A 20533-nucleotide genomic window follows, 5' to 3' on the forward strand; every position below is an offset into this window, starting at 1 on the left:
GGAGGGTGCAGCGCCCCGCGGCGCCCGCGAGGGGGCGGTACAACGGCGGCGCCGCCGCGCGCCCATTGGCCGAGCCGCGCGCATGCGCTGTGAAAGGTGAGGCGTGTGCGCAAGTGCGGGTGGCCGTTCCCGGCGGCCTCAGCGGCCGGCTCATGGCGGCGGCGCGGTGACGGGTGAGCGGCGGCGGCAGCGGGCGGGCAACGGGCCGCGGCCGCGGCCGGGCCGGGCCAGGCCGAGCCGAGCCGAGCCGGCGGCTCCGCGGCCCAGCGCGGCAGCGGGTAGGGATAGAGATGGGAACCGGGCCTCTAACGGCTCCGCAGCGCCCGGTCTCGGCTCGGAGGCCTCGGAGGGGCTAAAATCGCCCTTTGCTGCCCAAACTTCGCCCCCGGCGACGCGCGCGGATTTCGGGGCGCTCCCTGCCCATCCCCTTCCCGTGCGCTCTGTAATATCCCTCCCTATAGCCCCCCGCCGCCCCCTGTGTGTAATCCCACCGAAACCCGGTCCCCCCCCCCCCCCCCCGTTTTCTTGCAGCAAACACCGTTGCACCGAGCCTCGGTTGTTTATGTTCCCCTGCCGGCTGAAATCACTTTTTATTTATTGTCTTTACTTATATCCCTATGTAAGTAATATATAAATATAAATGTGTGTGTTTGTGTATATATATATATATATGTATGTATATATTCACTTATTTATGTTTTCTTCATTACTTTGTGTGTCTTGCTGCCTGTGGGGGTTGTAATGCAATTGCTGCCTGCTGCAGCTGAGAATTTCCTGCAATTTTAAGTGCATATAAGCTGCATCTCTGCTTGCAGCAGTCAGCTGCTCCATCAGGCAGGTTCCTTCAAATACAGGCACCTGTCACATCAGCAGGAGCAAGGTCCTAGTAGCCAGCACTGTGTGTCTGTAAAGCTCCACTGCAGACAGTTCATCAGTAATCCTTAACTCTATTACAAATGTTTTCTTCCACAGGAAATTGAGGAGTTAAAGTGGTGGTTGGAGATACTGTAATCCAGGCCTAAACGAGGCTAAATAATGTGCTTTCAGGTTGTTCCACAGGCTGCTGCAGGCGATAGACCTCTCATTTGTGTGCGTTTTTTTCTTCTTCCTTTCATATCAGATGCAGTATCATATATATGCCGTATGTTCTTGATGCTGTTACCGAGCTGATTTTATATGTGTGTATGTTTATATATTCTGTGTATTTGAGAGGCTTTTAAGTGTGTGAAAGTGTTTATTTAATCATACTTTGGCAAGTACTACTCCAGCAAGTTTAATTGCTTGAAACAAGTTGCTCAATGCAAGTAAGAGAGATTTTTTTTCGGTCTAATGGTATTGTAAAAATTTCTAAAGTTTAAGAAGTTGGTTAGAAAATGTACATATTTATACAGACTTTAAGGTCAGGAGAGACCATACTTTTTACATGCTGATTTGGAAGTGTTGCAGCTTATAGCCTACTTGAGAATTTCTTTGTGACCCTCCTAGTATTTTTGTGGACCACGGTAACTTTTAAAATGCTTGAAATGATGATGTTACAACCATAATTTTATAAGCAGTGTGTTACAAAATCAGTTTTAGAAAATTTCCAATGCTTGTTGACACTTGAACAGTATTTGTAGAAGCATCTTATTAACTTTTAAAGAATTATTTCTTTACAGCCTTAAAGCAGTCATGCATATCTATAAACGGAAAAATGTCACTACTTAAAATTTTGACTTTTTAAAAGCTATTTAAACATAGAATGTGAAAATGTAACCAAATTAGTAGCAAATAAACACTGGACATATGCTTTATTTTTTTGTCTTCTAGTTTTAGATTGAAGAGAAAATGTCACTTTACGATGACTTGGGAGTTGAGACCAGCGATTCAAAAACAGAAGGCTGGTCCAAAAATTTCAAACTACTGCAGTCCCAGCTGCAGGTGAAGAAAGCAGCTCTCACACAAGCAAAGGTATAGCTGTTAGTAATTTTGCTTTTGATTGTTCAAACTTCTTCTGTATTAGGAACACTGGGGAAAGTTTGTGACTTTGGAATACAGATTTGGGATCCTTTTGTTATGATCTGTATATGAGTTTGTAGTGGGGAGCCTACTGAAAGATGTTGGGCATGGAGACCAAGATGTATTGTTTCAGAAATCTGTTAGAGGAGGTCTAGTAAGATTGAAAATCAAATGAAAAATTGATGTATGTGCAGAACCTCTGTTTTTTCACTAATAGAGCTAAGAGCTCATCTTTAATCTCATTTTCTTCTTAGTTAAATATAAGCATTTCTTTTTCAGTAAGTAAGGGTCATACTGCCCTAGGTAGTTTGGCAGTATCAGTTCCCCTGGCATTTTGCATCAGTTATTTACATGTTTGCATCACTTTATGCTTTCCTTTTAAGAAGACTTTAGGTGCTGAAGTGAAAATCCTTGTATGTTAAGAAATTTTTACAGAAAATATTTCCAGTATATGTGAAAAGGAAAAATTGTGAAAGCTAATTGTTGGAGCCTGAACTATGACAGAGCCTTTTTCTCTTTTTATTGTTAGTGTTTCACCCTGTTTCTTTAAGCATTTTTTTTTTTTTTTTTTTTTTTTTAAGTTCAAGCAGGACACATGTTCTTTGCAGTCTGTATGCTCTAGGATGAGAATATTTGATTAAAATAGAAGCATAAGTGCAATTAATTGTATAGAATACTTTACCAGGCCCAGCATTTTTTCACCAGAATTACTGCTGGTTTATGCTGCAGAAAATGAGAACAGAATTTGGAACAACTTGTATGAATGAAACCTAAATTGGCATATATGTTGTATGTGTTCTTTCTGTATGCAGTATATGTATAGGCTGTAGCAGAAGAACAGAATAAGCCTGGAAAATTCAAATTCAGACTGGATCAATACATCTTATCAGATGATAAAATATGAAGGATAGTAGAATTTGTCTTTAGGAGAAGTCTAAGTCTCTCCTGGATCAAAAAGAAGAAAAAAATCATCCAATCCTCCTTTCAAACTTGGTATGAAGAGATCATCTGAATTCTTAGTGCCCGTTCTTTGGCCCTAGTTCCAAAACTTTCACCTATTGCTGTACATTTGAATGCGTGCACGAGAGAGTCTGATATCACTCTCTTAAATGCAGGAAAAATTGCAGTTTTTTCACTAAGGCTTTCTTTGAATTATCCTGTCAAATCTATATATATATATATACACACACACATATATATATACATATATATATGTATATGTGTATATATATGTATATGGTTTTTTGTTTTTTTTTTTGTTTGTTTTTTTGGTAGCAGCTCTTTAACTGTAGTTGGCAAGCCTCTGGTTCAGAGCAGTGTTGGCTTTTGCCACCACTAGATATGATATGAATTTATCCATGTCAAGATTCATTAGAAGTTTTGAAAATTACTGTATGTTGGTGAATTTATGAGAAATTGTATGTTGAGCTTTGAGCGGTAAAAAATTTGAGCCAAAGCTTGATTTTCATCCTTAAAAAAAAAAAAGAGAGAGAGAGAAATCTACTTGAAGATAATTTTAAAGAGCTGCTTTTTAGAAAACTATTTTGTTACTTTTTTTTAAACATTTTCTATTGTAATTTTCTGTTTTCAGAGTCAAAGAACAAAACAAACAACAGTCCTTGCTCCAGTGATTGACCTGAAACGAGGCAGCTCTTCTGATGAGAGACAGATTGTGGACACACCACCTCATGTAGCAGCTGGATTAAAGGTAAGATCAAGGCAGTCAGACAATTCAGCTGTTAACAAATGTTTCTTTGATTATTTCTTTGAGTTCTTTGATTGTAGTTTGTATTTTATTTTTTCGTCGCTTTATCCTGTGGCCAAAGAATTGATCTTGAAATTGAGTTCTTCTGTTCAGAGATTTGTAAATTAGTGAAAGTTTCAGCTTCCACACTGATCTTGGTACTTCCATATTAAATCAGGTATCACTTGGAATTTAACTAAAACAGTGGTCCCAGCATATTTCTCTTGGAAAGCTTCAAAGCATTTTGCAAAAGAGCAGTTTGGTTAGGTGAATAGTGATGATAATAGTGATTGCACCACTGTTGGAACTGGACCTGTGTAATAGTGAAATTAAAAACAAAATAAAAGCCACCAAATCTTTTAAAGGCATTTTCTGTGGTAAGGAATCAAAACAAACTTTTTTTTTCCCTGAAACTTTTTGAAAGGTCAAGTTTCTGAATTAGTTTTTTTTCAGATGAGTGAAGGATGGTGTGTCTGCCTCTGTCAGGTACTGCATTAGTAGCAAATGGAGAAAGACTAGTGAGATTAGAGGAATACCCCCGGCAGATGGTTGCGACAACAAGACGTGTTTTCTAATAATAGTGAACAAATGAGTATCAAAATATCTTGTCCACGTTGATTTGCTGCTACTTGGTGTTTGGTGTGGGGGATTCTGTTCTTCATGGAGGTACTTGAGGTGGTGAGGGACTGGGTGAAATCTTAGTTTTGAAGCAAAGCAAAGCTTTCTCTTAGTATACCTCTTTCTCTTAGATACCCTTAGTATCATTAGGATCAGGGTTTTGTGTGCCATTATTGAAGTCAGAAATGGAGTTTAGTGGTGTTCGGAATGAGAAGGATATGTTCATCTCTTGGATGTTTTTTGCAGATCTCAGCTGGAAAATATCAATTTTTTTTCTTTTTTTGTTGTTTTTTTTTTTTCTCTTAAGGATCCAGTACCTAGTGGCTTTTCTGCAGGAGATGTGTTGATTCCTTTGGCGGACGAATATGATCCCATGTTTCCGAATGATTATGAGAAGGTGGTAAAACGTCAAAGAGAGGAACGACAGAGGCAACGTGAACTGGAGAGGCAAAAGGAAATCGAAGAAAGGGAAAAGTAAGGTTTTTGTTTTAACTGGTGACATTGAGTATTAGATAAAGATTAGTTATGTAAACATCTATTCACTTAGTTTTATACCTTCTTAAAGCTATTGTGAAGAATATTACATGCTTGCAGAAGCAAACACAAGGCAAGTCTTAATGTTCTTGCTGAAATCATCTAACAATCAAAAAATAATCTGACGTATTATATTTACAGCCTCTTTATTTTCTAATGGACAAACTGGACAATGTTTGTAAATTTTACTATGTTTAATTTACTTCAACAGTAGCAGAAGTATTTGGGCGCTTAATGCATGATTTTCAGACCTTGACCTTGCAGGTGTTTCGGAGTATTTATTTCAGTATATCCTGACTACCTTTCAACACTTAATGATAAACCATCCATTTTTTTTTGCGTATTCCAAACTGCCAAGTGAAATCATTTCAGTTCTGCAGATCTATCTAGTTCTGCTTCGAAGAGGCATAGCTGCTTTTTCTTCTAGTAATATTCTGTATTAGTTTAAGCAAGTTAATTGCATATTTACTACTCTTTTGTCTCAGGACAAAAGAAAGTACTACTTACTTTTTAATTATCTCAATGCTCTTTTCTTGGAGTAAGAAATCTCTTTAATCTTATTAAAGCAGTTGAATACAGATTGCATGTCTTAAATTGCTGGTAAAACATATGCCAGCCAGTAAAATTACATTCTCTTGTTTTGAGTGAAATTAATAGCCAATGTCATCATGGTAAGAATCGTCTAAGTCCATGGAATTGAGAGAGAGAGAGAGAGAGAGAGAGAGAGAGATGCTATTGCTCTGTTCAGGCTGTGGAAGCTAGTATTTCTAGTCATTTGGGCTTCTCTGTCTTCTCCAAGTTACCATACTTATTGCTGTAGTGGAAGAGGAATGTGGGACAAGAGATTTGAGTGTAGACCATAAACACGTTTGTAAAGCTAGAGGATGGAAGTTGAAAATACATAATAAGCTTTGATTTTCAAGTTGAAGTCATCTCTCAGCCAAACATGCATCAGATGTATACTTTCTGATAAACCGAGTGTATGAGCAGAGTATATATTTCGTTCTAATTCACAATCTGGAGATTCAGATACTTTGATTCCTTAGTGATAGCTGTGTGTAGTATTGCTGTTATCTTATAGTTCAATTTTGGCAGCTGTGCTGAAAAAGAGACCTGATTTATGCTCTAGATTGTGGTCTTAACTTTTGCAGATAAACACTCTTCCTTTTTCTAAAATATTAAGATTCGTAACTTTATGATCACAGTAAAAAATATTTGAAGTACAAACAAGTATTGAAATATTTTCCACCTAAATATTACAATTTTTAAACACTTTCCAATATCTAATTTTAATTGGCCAGCTAGCTTCTCAGAAGTTTGGTGTTCAAGTGTATTGATACTTTTCATTAACTGAGTGAATGATACTACTACTTATAGCCAGTAATGCAGAATTTAAAAGAAATTCTGTTCAAAGCAGGATGATTAATGTCTCATCTTCCTGTCTAGTTGTATCCTGCACTATTTCCATTGCAGTCTTTCAATATTTGGGCTGATTTATTCATATGGTTCATAATTTTCCACTTCTTCCATTGCAGTCATTCAAAATTTGGACTATATTCATATGGTTCATCATTTCCATACATTATTCTTGGTGGATTTGAAAGTGGAAGGTGATCCTCTTACTTTGGACCCATCTCATGCTTTATAAAAATATTCTGTAAGGATAAAAACAAAAAAAAAGGCATTTACTTACACCTTAATGGATAAGTTGTTACGAAATGCTGAGCAGAGTAGTTCTATTTATACCATAAAGATTTTATCACAAATTAAGAGAGAGTGTAGACTTGTTATTTCTTATCCTAATATATTGTGTTTCCCAGAAGACGTAAAGACAGACATGAAGCCAGTGGGTTTTCAAGAAGACCAGATCCAGATTCTGATGAAGATGAGGATTATGAAAGGGAGAGAAGAAAAAGAAGTAAGGGAGCTGTTTACGCTTTTGGTAGAGAAAAAAAGAGGAGGAGGGGGGAAAGGGGAAAGAAGAGAGAGAGTTCCACAATCCTGTTCTTGTTTTAATAGATTTTGTATTCCTGTTTTCTCAGCTGATATGTATCATGTTATTTCTGAGCCTCTAGAATAAAGCCAGTATTTAGTATTTTATTATGGTGTAACTGTTGTAGTACAGAAAATTGTTTTCCTTCCATGAAGAGAGATGGCAGTTTACCTGTTTGTAAAAAGTCCTTTTTACATTAGCTGGTAGGTGTCTGTTATAAGTTTCTGCAGAGTTTAGGCTCCAGAAAATGGGAGAATGTAGGATAAAATCAGGCTATATGGGAATTACTGTAGAATTGACGCTATTACTACTTACTATTCCTACCTTCTTATTTGAATGCCCTCAGAACTAGTTAACAAAATATCTGTCTGGGTGCTTAGATATTTCTTAGGATAAGCAAAATTAAACTTTATTCTTTTGGTAACAAAGCCACAATAGATAATTTAGGTCTTCTCTCCTTCATTTCTGAAAGGAAATAAGACATGTAAAATATTTGTTCTGCCTTGGAAGTCTGGGATGACCTTAGAATAGGGCTTTTGTTGTACCCTTTTGAAAGTATGATTAATCTTGGAAAGATTTCATTTAACTTAATTGAGCAGTTCTAGAACTGAAGATATGTTTCATTGCAGTCTTGAATTTCTGAAATCCTCCACGGTTATACATACCAATTTAAGGCAACTAATGAAATGTTGCACAATGAAATACTTTAGACTGTGCGTAGTATCTCACTGCACTGTTATATGCTTCTCAGTCACTCCTAGTTTATCAGCATTGAAGCTTCTCAGAGTCTTCTTGTCCATTGTCTTTACCTATCTGCTGGCAGTGAGATATGTTAAGAGCTGAGTGGTAAGGAGTCAGCAACTGTGTTAAACTTCAGTGAAGTTATTCCTAGCTGCAGGACCTGATCATAACAATGTGCTGTCTTCCATTTGTTTGTAGGTATGGGAGGAGCTGCTATCGCACCACCTACATCTCTTGTTGAGAAGGACAAAGAACGTAAGTACTCCGAAAGCCTGTTCTCTAAAACCTAGAAATGTCTTTCAGTTCTCATCCAACCTTCTATTCAATTGAGAAGTCCTGCTGTTCTTCCCATATGGTTCCTTGTGGCAGAAGGACCCGTATTTGTTCCTTTTTGATGGTGGAGGCTATGAGGAACCTGCAATACTACTGTGGTTTTGCATTTCTGTTCTAGATGAGTCTTTCTGTATTACTAGAGAAGTGGGTTAGCAGTCTGCTCTGTGATAACTTTGATCAGTTACTCATTTGTGATGTGAAAGAAGAAATGTTGCAAACTATTTTTTTTCGAGGTAGGCTCCACAGCATGTAGAGAGAATTTTTTCACTACCTTTTCCATTAGGCCATATTTCTATGAATACCTTTTCTAAAAGGGTTATGTGTTAAGGACAGGCCTTTGTAATTTTTTGAGGGATAAAGTAGCAGCTAAAAGATACTCGCAGGATGGTGTTTGCTATCCTTAAATAGCAAACAAAAATATCCTTGAATATTCAAGAATAGCTTGAAAAAGAGGTTGCAGTTGTCCACTAGATGGCATACTTGCTGTAAGAACAAAGTGTTCGGGTTTTTTGCATGTCTCATTGTCTTAAATTTTTTAATTAAAATAATTAGCAATGCATTGTGTAGTTTATTATAAATAAAAAAATGGATATTATACACAAACTTTTCTTTGAAGTCCTAAATTAATTTAAGAGTAGATTGAAATCAAGAAAACATGTAGCTTGGTGGAGTAAGTGAATGACATAATAGCAAAAGTATTTGAAGTGTGTAAGCACTAAAAGCAGAAAAGAAGTGTTCTGTGTAAATAATTAAGAGCAATTGAGCAGTGTCAAAGAAAAGTAAATACAGGTTGGAAATGGTAGAAATATCCTTAGGGAGAGAGCTTTTAAAATGTGAGGTGCTCTCACAAGGGAATCTGTGTTACTTGACTCTTAAAGCTAGGCTGGACAAACCTCAGAAAAATATTTCTGTGGCAAAATTCCATAATCCAGTCCATCTGCTGCCTAAATAGGATGTTTCTTTTCATACTGTGTCCCCAAACTTCATGTCTGCCATTTTTATTTGGCAAGATACAAATGCTGGTTAATGTGTAGTCCAAAATAAAGACTGTCTAGAAGTGTATAAGCACATTTAAATGCATGTTCTTCGTGGAGTTTGTGTATTGTGTTTGATTATTTATTTATTGCTAACTTTGACATTTGACAGTAGAAGATAGTATAATAATCTATATATGTAACATATATCTCCTAGGAAATGGCTTAGTTCATAAAATACTGAGCAAGATGTCTTTAGATTTTATAAATGTTTTGCTTTGAGAAGTCTCTGCTAAAGATTTCTATGGAGAAGAGGAAATAAGTTATGCAGAAAACAGTTCTAAATTTACATTGTACATTTTATACAAAGAAAAAAAATCAAATTTCCTTAAAAATGCATTTTTCCTTAGGCCTTAACCTATGTGCATTCATCCATAATTGTTGTAGTTCTTTTCTTGATGAATGATGCTTTAAGTTTACTTGCTGTCTGCCTGAATGAACCCATTGTGATGCAGTAACATCTTAATATTTCTTTTCTCCAATTGATGAGTGAGAGGTTAATAAATGTATTACAGACCTATGGAATCAAACTCACATTATATATATTCTAAGAGGAAATTCCAGAAGATTTCAAAGCTTCAATCTTGTATATGAGAAAGATGAGAGCTGTTAAGAAAGCATGTACAAGGGAAAGTCTTCTGATTTGGATTTACATGAAAGACCTTTTTTCTTGATGTGTGAATACTGAGGGAGAAAAAAGGACAGCTTGCAGATGAAAATCTTTCTGTAAACAAGTTAGACTGAAGTCACAGTACTTCAATGTTTGTGACAAACATGTAGTTCATGTAAAGTGTTTTAGTGAAAAAATAAATGTCTGCATTCCCTTTCAGCTGTAGCATCATTTCCTTTCGAAGAAGAGTCAAGACCTCGGGCGCCATCTTCTAAAGCAGCTATTCCTCCTCCAGTGTATGATGAGCCAGAAAGACCTCGTTCTCCCACAGGACCTAGTAACTCTTTCCTTGCTAACATGGGGTAAATATGCTTGACACGTTAACATCTTGTGGTAAAGGCATTAGAAGATGGTGAAAGCCAAAATTTAAATAGTTTTTCAAAAAGAAGAGGAACACAACTGGTTGGTATAAATGCATGCAGTCCTAACTGGGAGGATACTAAGACAGCAGTGGATTTCTTTGGATCAGTGAAAAGCATTTGAGGTGGCTGTGCCTTTAAGTGAGTTCTGAAGCCCCATTCCAGTATAAAGTGTTTGTGGCTTTTACAAGCCAAGTTAATGTAATCTACATGAAAACACAGATGGCGTGTTATTGCCTCCAGATTTCTTTTCCAGCTTTGCCCTAAATTTGCTGTGTACCAGTGGGCAAATGATTTCAACCCTAGTTTGTTTGTTTCTTAAAAAATGCAAAGCATATTTGTATGAAAGTGGCAGCAGTTGTAGCTGAAAATCTGTCAGTTTACTTTTCTGCCTTGCATTAGCATTGTGCAGAATGCTTGCTTACTACTGCAGTGACCAAGTGAAGTTGAATTTATAATTATGAGCAGCTTAGAGACGTCATCTGAAAGGTGTAGTGTTTAGCTATGACTGTTATAGACGTTTAGTCATATCAAGCGTAAGTGTGGCCTCAGTGTATTCAAAACTATATCCAGGAAGAACACAGCCATGGAAGTATAGTTTATGGTGTTATTACACTGCAGTTTTCATTCTTATTTTCATGCAAGTTTTTGGTATAAATACCTTTCTTCATTGTCCAGAAAAAGGACAGCCAATGTCAGTACTGTTGGACCAGATTGTGGTGTTACCACCTGTAGTTAACAATACCCTAGGACCTCTGCTTCACTGAAAAAAGTGCTAAAAATACTACCTAATCTACCTTATTTTTACAACACATTGGCAGCTACTTGTTCAGTGACTTAGTGTTTTATTAAGTAGCCAGACTTCTTGGCCTTTTTCAATGTGCATTTATATGTTTTATATTGTATACCTAGGAAAATAGTCATATAGTCACTGATCCTACGTTTTCTGTGTAATGCCTGCTAGTGAAACAGAGGTGACTGAGTATAAAGTATTGTTTGTGGTGTAAACTACTGTACTGTGGCATATTTTTGTGCCTTCACCTATCTAGCCATGGTATTCAAAGAAAGGTCAGCACATGTAGGTGTGCTTTGATTCTAGCAATTTTTTCAATGAGTATTTCAAAATCAGTGGGGTTCCTTTTTGCATTTGCTCTGTGAATAGATTGGGGGATATTTTGCCTCAAAGTTTTTTCAAAAATCAGAAAGACGAGATGTTTAAATGGATATTAAGAATATAAAATTTGTTATAGGAAAGGGCAACAAAGCTATGTATTCTGGAGCTTAAGCCAATGTTGAACTAGTAGATAGTGGAATGTGATCTTATGTGGGAAATACATCTGCCTGTTCTGATATTCTGATACTTTTCTCACAAGTTTTTTTGATGCCAGCTACTGATTAAACTGGACTAGTTAGACCTTTTTTTTTTTTTTTTTTTTTTTTTTTTTTAGGAAGTAGAATGTATGATTAATCAGGAAAAGCAGTGTTCTAACAATATTTTGGTAATGTTTTGTGTAATAAGCCTTTACTAACTGGTCCTTTTCCTCTTTGCAGAGGGACAGTAGCTCATAAAATCATGCAGAAGTATGGTTTCAGAGAGGGCCAGGGGCTGGGGAAGCATGAACAGGGGCTGAGCACAGCACTGTCAGTAGAGAAGACAAGCAAGAGAGGTGGCAAGATCATTGTCGGTGATGCTGCAGATAAAGGTAATTTTGTCCTGCACCAATGGACAAGGGAAGCTTCTGTGGAAAATAGTGAGGAGAAATATGTGTCAGTGGGAGCTCATGTGTGTGTTTTTTAAAACTTTCTGGCCTTCTGTCCTTGCACAGAATATTAGTTAGAAAAATGGTATGTTCCTTCTTGTTCCTCTCTTTTAAAAAGTGGTTCTCTAATTACTTTAGTTCATCCTCCTCTTGCACTTTAGGTTGTCTTCCTTTAGTGTTCTGTCTGTACCTTCTCTCCAGGGTGTGATTCTGCACAGTTCCTGCTGGCTTTCTCCCTGACACATACATTAGATACTGCTCTTATTGCCCCGGGGATTGTCTGGTCTAGAGACATCATCTAGGCTTACTAGAACAGCACCTTTGCCTGATCACACATCTTAGGAGTAAGAAGATCTGATTGTTGTTCTTGGTGGATCTAGTAAAATTTTGAATTTGAGTGATTTCCTCAAAGAAATAGTCAATTGTCTGTTTTGGCTTAATTTACGTGCCATAGCAGTGGCTTGTCTGCTTATTGTCCTTCCAAGTAGCTAGTTTTGAAAGACTATTCCTTACCAATTTGAAACTTCATTTAATGGCTTTTCCATTCTACAATAACAATAGGATTCTGATAAAAGCCTGCACTGTGAGGTTTAAATGAGCTGTAATCTTAATTTATTCCGTGATTCACTTTTCTTTTTTAATAGCAGATGCAGCAAAGAAAACGGATTCTAACCCATTAACTGAGATCCTGAAATGCCCTACTAAAGTGGTCCTATTAAGGGTAAGTTGAAAGTAAGGAGACACATTCTGGTACTTTCAGCATGCTTGTCTGCTTGAAATGCTTAAACGTATTACAGTGCCTATATATAGACAGTTTTGGCCTGAACCTTATACTGCTTCTGTCCCTTTCAAAAAGCCTTGAAAGCACAGCGCTTTGTATGTTGTGGAGAAAATAGGTGCCCTCCCCCCTGAAATAAGTTATGACTGTACAGGAACACTGATTTCAGTTGCACAGTAACTATATCATGGTGTTTTAGTTCTTAGGAGTTGTCTAGCACTGTGATGTTTGAAATGGCTTTTGAGTGGGTAAGCAGAAGGTGAAATATTCACGGTCACAATTGCATGCATTCGTGATTTGTCTACATAATCATCTACTAAAACCACATCCAGTGAGGTGGGTTTCCTCTCTTAACTTTCAGAACATGGTGGGTGCTGGGGAAGTAGACGAAGATCTAGAAGTTGAAACTAAGGAAGAATGTGAAAAATACGGCAAGGTTGGGAAGTGTGTCATCTTTGAGGTAAGAGATAATCTGTCTCTTGGTGGCAGCTCTGAAAGCAAACTGGGCATTTGTGTCTCTGTACTGACTTCTTTCCACCTTAAAGAAGGGACGTAGATTAAGATTTCTCAGAATCCTTTGTAGCCTGTGTGTATTTAAAAATACATATTTTTATAGATATGAAAAAGTCAGGGATTAGGCAAAAATCTATAGGTATTGTGCTTTTGGACCCTCCTTTAGTTCCTCCTGCTCAAATTAGTCTTCTAAATAGAGTTGGTTTGGAGCTGGCCTATAGAGGTTTCTTCTTCCAACTTGCTTGAAAGATTCCCATTGGGAAATGGGACCCACTTTGGCAGTTTTAAATCTCTCTGACTGGACAACTATGTCTGAATTTTCTTTCGTGTTCATTACTTCTGTGAAGAACAACAACAGTTTAAAGCAGTATCTTGGTAATGCTCTAACCGGTTCTATTTTTCTTCAGATTCCTGGTGCACCTGATGATGAAGCTGTAAGAATATTTTTAGAGTTTGAACGAGTTGAATCTGCAATCAAAGGTAGGATGCTGCATTGTTTTGTGTTAATTTCAGAGTTAACTTGTTTAAAGATGAAACAGCCTCACTCATTAGACTGGTAGCTAGAGAATTTTTTATTTTACTGAATTGCTGCTTGCTGACCTGTTTCCATTTTAATTCCAGCTGTGGTGGATCTAAATGGAAGGTACTTTGGTGGCAGAGTGGTGAAGGCTTGTTTCTACAACCTGGACAAGTTCAGAGTACTGGATCTGGCAGAGCAAGTTTGATTTTTTTGTGAAGATCTAGCTCGAGGTGTCACTATTTTGGCAATCATGTTTTCAGCAGTAGGCTGGGAGTAAAGAAGAGAAAAGTAGCTCTCCCAGCAAACTGGAAACAAGCCTCATTGAATGGATTTTTCGCATTCGTTGTGACTTACACTTTTTGTAATATAAAGCCCTTTGAAAGTAAAATTCACGTCTGTGTGTTTTTGAATTGCACAATTCTGCTTATTGCTCTGGGAATCCTGATTTTTTTTGAGCTTTCAAAGGACTTCATTCTTTTGAAACCCACTGCTGAGGAGATGCTTTGTCTGTATTCCTGCTTTCCTTGTTCTGGTGCTTCATCATGGAGTCTCCTGTGCAGCATCCACAATAAGTGGGAAGCTTTGGAAAAGGACTGTGTGCTATCATGCTTCTCTTTCCTGACGATATCTCCCAGAATTCCAGCCTTGCTCGTAAGTCCTCAGTCTCCGTGCTCCAGAGTAATTTGGGGTTGTTGGATTGGCAGCTAGTTTGTTTTCTCCTGACTCCAGGGCAATATTTTCCATACGAGAATGGAGAGGAAAGTAACAAGGAATGAATTTGTTTCTTCCCAAATCCAAAGAAAAAACATAAGTTTAACCCAGGGAAACAGGAGGAGGAGGATGTTTAAAATACCTAGCCATTTAAATCGGAATGAGTGGACTGTCAGTGGAAGCTCTCTGCTGTCAGGCAGTATTTACTAGGAAAAAAGGGTTAACTGGTTACAGATCAGTATTGAAGTGCTGTAGGTAGAACTGAGGGACACTCATTCTTGTATCTCGCCATCCATGTGATTCTCGCTTTCTCTAATGTCACACTTAGGTAACTAACTTTTTTAACTGATTCAAACCTGGCTTGTGCTCTCTCTATACGTTCATATATTTGTGGTCAAATAACATTGGGGGGCATTTTTAAGAAGGCATGCAGGTTGAAGTTTTCAAAATAGTAGACAATGAAAGAAAATTCTCATATGAAAATCTGAAGAGTTGACAAACTAAACTAAATGCTGCAACACTTTTTTTTCCCTGTCTGATGTAAAGTAATACACAGCACTGTTCCTGGTTATGTTCAGTTTTTGTTTGGAAACAGTATGCGACGGAGTTGGAAGAGGTGGTTATGCAGTGATGACAGTTGTCTCTGTGCTCCATCATACCTAGAATTGCCACTGAAATTGTAAAAATATTAAAATGGAAGAGAGCTTTGAGGGCATTTTAGCTGGTTGGAAGTTGATGCTGGGTGTCTTTTTCCTGTTGTACACATGTATTGGGGGGAGGGGTATAGACCTGTAGTTGATCAATGCTGTGAGTATCTCCAGTTATTGCCTTTTTTTAAGTTTTGGCTGCAGATCTATATGACAAATTCTTGCTCTTGTTTTTTTTTTGCTTATTTTATCCTCTTATGTTCCAACAACCTCTGTATAAATATTCGCTTGTAAAACGGAAAACAATTTTTTTAAAAAACTTGTATTTTACCTACTGCGTGTCTGCTTCCTTACTGTCCTCTTCTGTTGTACAAGACCCTCCCTTCAAGTCAGTCACTTCTGTGCTGTGTGCTGATGATGGCAATAGTTGGAATCCACCACCAGACCCAGTCTGACTAATATTAAAACCACAGGGCTTGGGGCAATAACAGAATCCAGAATGTTGTTAACTTTATGTGTGACCTTGAGCAACACTGTAAGGCCTTTGATACTGTATGGTAAAACAAAGAAATTCATCTAATATGAATCAGCATGAGTTTGCTTGTAAAAGTCAAATAATTCAAATGAAATGCTGTGGAAATGCACTGATAACTGATTTAGTATGATCTGAATTTAGCGTGAAATATGACTTGGCTTTAGGCAAGATGATTTATGACTCTTCAACAAATACTGCTGTTCTGAGTTACTAGCTGTTAGCTGTAAGCATTTCCTGAAGGATACAGACTGTTTTTCTATCCTCTAACTAGCTGTACTGCTGCCTTTCTCTCTGTAATAGCAGCTTCTGATTTGATGAATTGCAGGCTTGAGTTTGTCATTCATTGAATGCAGGAATTGGGTCAACTTAAGCCTGTGTATTTACAAAGCAAAATGCTCGTCTTATCCACTGACATAAGAATAACCTGCACTGTTCTGTTTCCTTGGATGCTTTTGCCTTTTTGCTTTCTTTAGGCTTTTGTTTAAGTCCATTCCATTTAAATTTCTCTTGAAATTTGTTATTTAGGGGTCTTCCAATTGCTGAGAATTGCTTTACTGGCAGCTTTTGTACTCTTGATGATTTGCAGGTAAAGCTGGCCATGGAAATGTCAGAAAGATGGCATACTGATTTAGTATTTTATGTAGGAGAAAGGCTGGTTCTATAAACAAAATATTTGTTGGTACCATGCAGTCACTAAAATGGTTTATCTCCTCCTAAAGTCTCAGCAGCCACAAATTGCCTTAGCTTTATCTCCTACAAGGAGATGATTTTGACAGGTGCTGTACAAACATGTTATGCTGGAGCCTTGTTTGTAAGCAGTTGTCCTCTAGGTGCTGCCACAGCAAGTGTTCTAAACACATACGCAGATGAAGAGACCTGAAAAAGGATCAGAGATACTGGCTGTAAGGTTCTTAGCCAGGGCTTATCTGTAACAATTTAGTGAGTAGCAAGGTATTTGTTGGGTGACTGGTTATTTTTGCAAATGCCCTTTCTTCTGCTTTGACACATGTTGACCTGTTGGTGCAGACTTTCTCAGGTAAGGTTGTGTCTTGCATACCTCTAAAAAATCTGGCTCCAAATTCACTACTGTGTTTCCTACTTTCATTGGAAACTGTTATTACAGACTTTTTTCTATTTCTTGCAGTTTCTCAAGTTACCTTTTGCTTAACACCTCCAACTCTTACTGCTTAAACATGCCTTCTTTCCTGCCCTGATTCATCAACACCCTCTCAGAAGGCTCAGCAGCACTTAGTTTACATTCTTCATTATAGCTACAGAGTTCTACTTACACTTGTCTGTCTTGACACAGTTAAGTTATGCACCCACTTCTTTGTAAGGTATGTTGTAAACAGACAATTTCGTAACTGTGGTCTGAAGCAATAATTTTTTGTTTCTGTTTTTGGGTGATCCTTTAAAAACCTGTGATTACAGAAAATGAAGGCAATGGTGGCCTGTCAAGCGTAAGATATGAATTTGCCTTGCATATCTTAAGTACAGGATTGGTTATATTGCTTCAGATGAAATGTTTGGTGGTATTTTTTAGGCTTGATTTCCTAATGCTAAGCTTTAATTCCATGTTTTTAAATACCTTTGCAAGTATTCTGATGGTCTGATGTGCTGAAAAGGTGACTCTCCTCTCAGGCTAAATATGAACTCCCAGGCTAATTTATTACTTCCAGGAATCTAGATTAGATGCCTGCTTAAGGGAGATTTGGCAGTGCCCTGAAGCTAACAATGAGCTGAGAGAGACGTGTAGGACATCTCAGCCTGGAGCTGAAAGAGGGGTATTTAGTGCATAATCAAACCTAAAGTCTTCAGAACATGGATTTGTACAGTGGCATAAGCATTTGCTGTCTTACTCTTCCTAATTCATAACTCTCTGGTTGCTTTTTTAAAATAGAGAAGTACTGACTTGATGCTTTCCTACCTGTTGTAACCCCAAGGTCTCATTCTTGAGTGGTAACAGCTATTTCAGAGCCTTATGTGTATAGGTTATGATTTTATTTTTCCCTTGTGTGCTGTTTTGCACTTAGCTAAACTGAATTTCAGCTGCCAGTTTTATCACTTGCCCACTTACTACCAGACTCAAGAAATTTGAGCTGGAGATCACAGGAAATGTGAGGGGTTTTTTTTGTTTGTTTGTTTTTAAATGTTGTCAAAATGTAAGCTTATTGTGCTGATATGTGAAAAGTGAGACTTGTTGCCTCAAGAAACTTGATGCCTAAATAGGAGGGAGACAGGAACAAAAAGTGACTTGGCCCAACTCATGCAGAAGATTGACAGAGCTGGGGTTATAACCTCTTGCCTTGTACTTGCAATTACGCTATCAAAACCCAAACTCCTTCTGGAAGAGTTGATTTTTCTTGTAATGACAAAGTGGTAAGCACTCTCAGGCCTGAACTTTAAACTGCACTGAAGTCGACCAAGAAAGAAGATGTAATTTATGTGTTGCAATCTTTGCAAGTACTTGCCTTCTGAGTTGCTCGTGTGAAATGCAAATTCCTTGCAGGTCTGTCCAAGTGTCTGTGGTATGTTACCCTTCTGTGCAGAAGGAAATATACTGTGTAAACTAGCTTGATTTTCATGAAGTTAGATGGAAGTACGGAAGGCTTCAACAATGTTCTTAAAGATGCTTCTTTCTCCTTAAGCAGGAATCTGATGAAGGAATAATTCCAGTCCTTACAGCAGTTAGTGCAAAAATAGTCCCCTGAAAAGACTTACATTCATCCTGTGTTAAATGAGGGCACTAAATCATTTCCAAAGCTCACTAAAACAAGTTAAGTCTTTCTAAGCTATTTCCTTAACTATGCGCAGTTCATCAAAATAATGTGCTTTGTACTTCTGAAGCAGGTCTCTCCTGAGACAAAGCCATAATATGTAAATAGTTGTTGATTTTTACAGAGGAGGAAACCGAGATAAGCCACGCACCAGCAGAGTCTTGGCAGCTGCAATGGGAATGTAGACATGGGAACAGAAGGCTGGAGTGCCAGATTCTGGTTCTTCAGCTTTATTCTGCAAGTAACTTTGTATGTTATGCCAATCTGAATGGGTGAGTTGCAACTTGCATCAAGCTGGAAATTATTAATGATTTCTGGTTTTTTAACAGATGGAAAAAAATAACGTTTTTTTCTGCCTCTTCTGCCAGATGCAGTAATAAGATGCTGACTTTTATGAATATAGTTCTTAAAATAGTTCCCTGTTTTTTCCACTACTGGAAGTACCAAGAGAGGTAGAGCCAGCTTGAGTTTACTGTGAAGAGCAATGCACCATCTGTATCCAAGAAGTTTATACTTTCCTTTTGGCTATGGAAAATCATAGTCTTAATATTACCAGTCTGTCAAACCAGGTCTTTCGTTACTTTTCATTACTTTTAACTTCCAGAATCTTAGAAATAAATGAAAATCCTCTTAAAGTAGGAAGAGAGCAAGAACATGTGAATGGCCAAGGGCTACTTACAGATGCATCTAGTGTTGATAGCATTAATGGGCCAAACCTCCCCTAAGAACCCTTTCCCTGCCAAGTACAAGGCTTTATCTCCACTCTTTCCCTTATAGCAGCAAAAGTAGGGTGTTTGGTGCGTACTCCAGGCAATACTTCTAATACTTCTTAAAGACTTCTTCCCTCTTTTTCTATGACACTGAAGACTAGTTGTACAGCAGTTGATGTGCTGCTGCAGGGCCTTTATCATCTGATCAGTTTGGTTTAATGTATAGACTTCCAGAAATGCAGAGGTTTTGAGGTTAGTGCCAGGCTAAAACCATCAACAGTGAGGCACTGATGATAGCAGGTACCAACTGTTCGACCTCAGGAAACAACAGGTCTTACTGCTCTCAGGTATATTTCACCTGTTTCCTCCTGCTGGAAATTCTCCATTTGTGGTATTCTGGTCTCTCCAGTAGCCTGCATGTGTCACTCACCCATATACTTTCCTAAAAACTGAAATGATGGTTCTACCTTGACATGCGGGGCTCAGTAGAGAGCTCACTAAAGAGAAGCAACGTGATTCCTGTCTCTCCCTCCTTAAAGCACATTCCTCCAAAGTACTACAGAGATAATAGAATAAAGGACGCTGGTCTCCAGGACTTTAGCACTTGTTTCCCTCAAATCCTGTGCACCGGATCCAGATGTTTTGGGAGCTCATCTTAAAGTGAATACATTATTCTGTGTTGGTTTGTACTGCAGTCGTGCCAGGGCCCAGGCACAGGTCAGTCTGGTGCTGTGTAGCTGTGGAACAAAAAAGCGGTTTTTGCGGGACATTGCTCCTGCAATAGTACTGGGTTCTAGTTATCAATTTTAAAGTGATTTTGTGAAATCCAGCTGGAGTTAGTATGGCATCTCCTGGAGGACTGCACCCTAATTGTGTTTCATATATGAACCATAGATCTGCTGTCCTTTGGTTCAGAACTGCATCTCAGGCACTGGTGCCCTAAGTCACTAGTGAAGTGGTTTACTGGATAAATACATCTGGTATTTGTTTCTCCAGATGTTAGCCTGCTGCAGTATTCTGGAGAAACAACTGACCTGAGGAAGAAAGTGCTGACTCCAGTGCTCAGAGTGTTGGGAGACATTTGTGGGTATTTTGAGGGGTTGATTGAATGTCGTCTTTTTTTGTGAGAGAGGAGACAAATCTCATGGGAAGTCTGTCATCCATCTCTATTGTGCATTTTTCAGAGTGAGTTTAAAAATGAACCTTTTTTTCTCAAAGGACTGTGGTGACGTGAGGGGAAGTTCAAGGATGCAAAAATTGGCAATTATATTAGTTCCTTATAATGTCAACTAGCTCCAGGGCTTGATGGCCTTAAACTCTGGGGAGCTCTAGACTTTCTCATGGTTATTTATTTTGTCTGTCGGAAACAGCAAAAGATTAGCTGCTATGTCTTTGTTTCTTACCACCAAAGGATCTGTGAACTCTGTCTTTAAAAGAGCACATATGCTGGTAAGATCCCTTTTTCTTTCCCCTGGCTGCTGTGTTAGAATGGTATTAGAATTTTGTCTTGGTGGAACTTTGTCCTGAATGTTCAGAGTGATTTTTAGGGACTATTTGT

The 20533-nt window shown here is 38.1% G+C and overlaps 1 protein-coding gene across 6 annotated transcripts; it reads left to right on the forward strand.

Annotated features, from left to right (window-relative positions):
- Positions 1 to 106: 106 nt before the first annotated feature.
- RBM17 (RNA binding motif protein 17) lies at positions 107 to 15453 on the forward strand. 6 transcript variants are annotated; one of them, XM_062594510.1, is made up of 13 exons: positions 122 to 173; positions 973 to 1089; positions 1810 to 1950; positions 3590 to 3706; positions 4668 to 4834; positions 6715 to 6812; positions 7827 to 7883; positions 9826 to 9967; positions 11576 to 11727; positions 12429 to 12505; positions 12924 to 13022; positions 13483 to 13555; positions 13697 to 15453. In XM_062594510.1, exons 3-13 carry the CDS (start codon positions 1828 to 1830, stop codon positions 13798 to 13800), a joined length of 1209 nt encoding a protein of 402 aa, XP_062450494.1. In that variant the 5' UTR covers positions 122 to 173; positions 973 to 1089; positions 1810 to 1827; the 3' UTR covers positions 13801 to 15453. The 6 variants fall into 6 exon arrangements, with proteins under 6 accessions (XP_062450400.1, XP_062450726.1, XP_062450772.1 ...); XM_062594416.1 differs by lacking the exon at positions 973 to 1089 and having other exon boundaries at positions 107 to 173; XM_062594742.1 differs by lacking the exon at positions 973 to 1089 and having other exon boundaries at positions 107 to 173; positions 12432 to 12505.
- The last annotated feature ends 5080 nt before the right edge of the window (positions 15454 to 20533 follow it).

Source organism: Rhea pennata, chromosome 1, assembly GCF_028389875.1.
Source record: "Rhea pennata isolate bPtePen1 chromosome 1, bPtePen1.pri, whole genome shotgun sequence".
NCBI classification, from domain to species: domain Eukaryota; kingdom Metazoa; phylum Chordata; class Aves; order Rheiformes; family Rheidae; genus Rhea; species Rhea pennata.

Excerpts from the sequence above, each read along its gene's own strand:
- RBM17 (XM_062594416.1), top strand. The coding sequence starts at position 1,828 with ATGTCACTTTACGATGACTTGGGAGTTGAGACCAGCGATTCAAAAACA. Across the intron at positions 6,813-7,826 it reads AAGGGAGAGAAGAAAAAGAA|GTATGGGAGGAGCTGCTATC; the intron begins GTAAGGGAGCTG and ends ATTTGTTTGTAG. Across the intron at positions 12,506-12,923 it reads CTAAAGTGGTCCTATTAAGG|AACATGGTGGGTGCTGGGGA; the intron begins GTAAGTTGAAAG and ends CTTAACTTTCAG.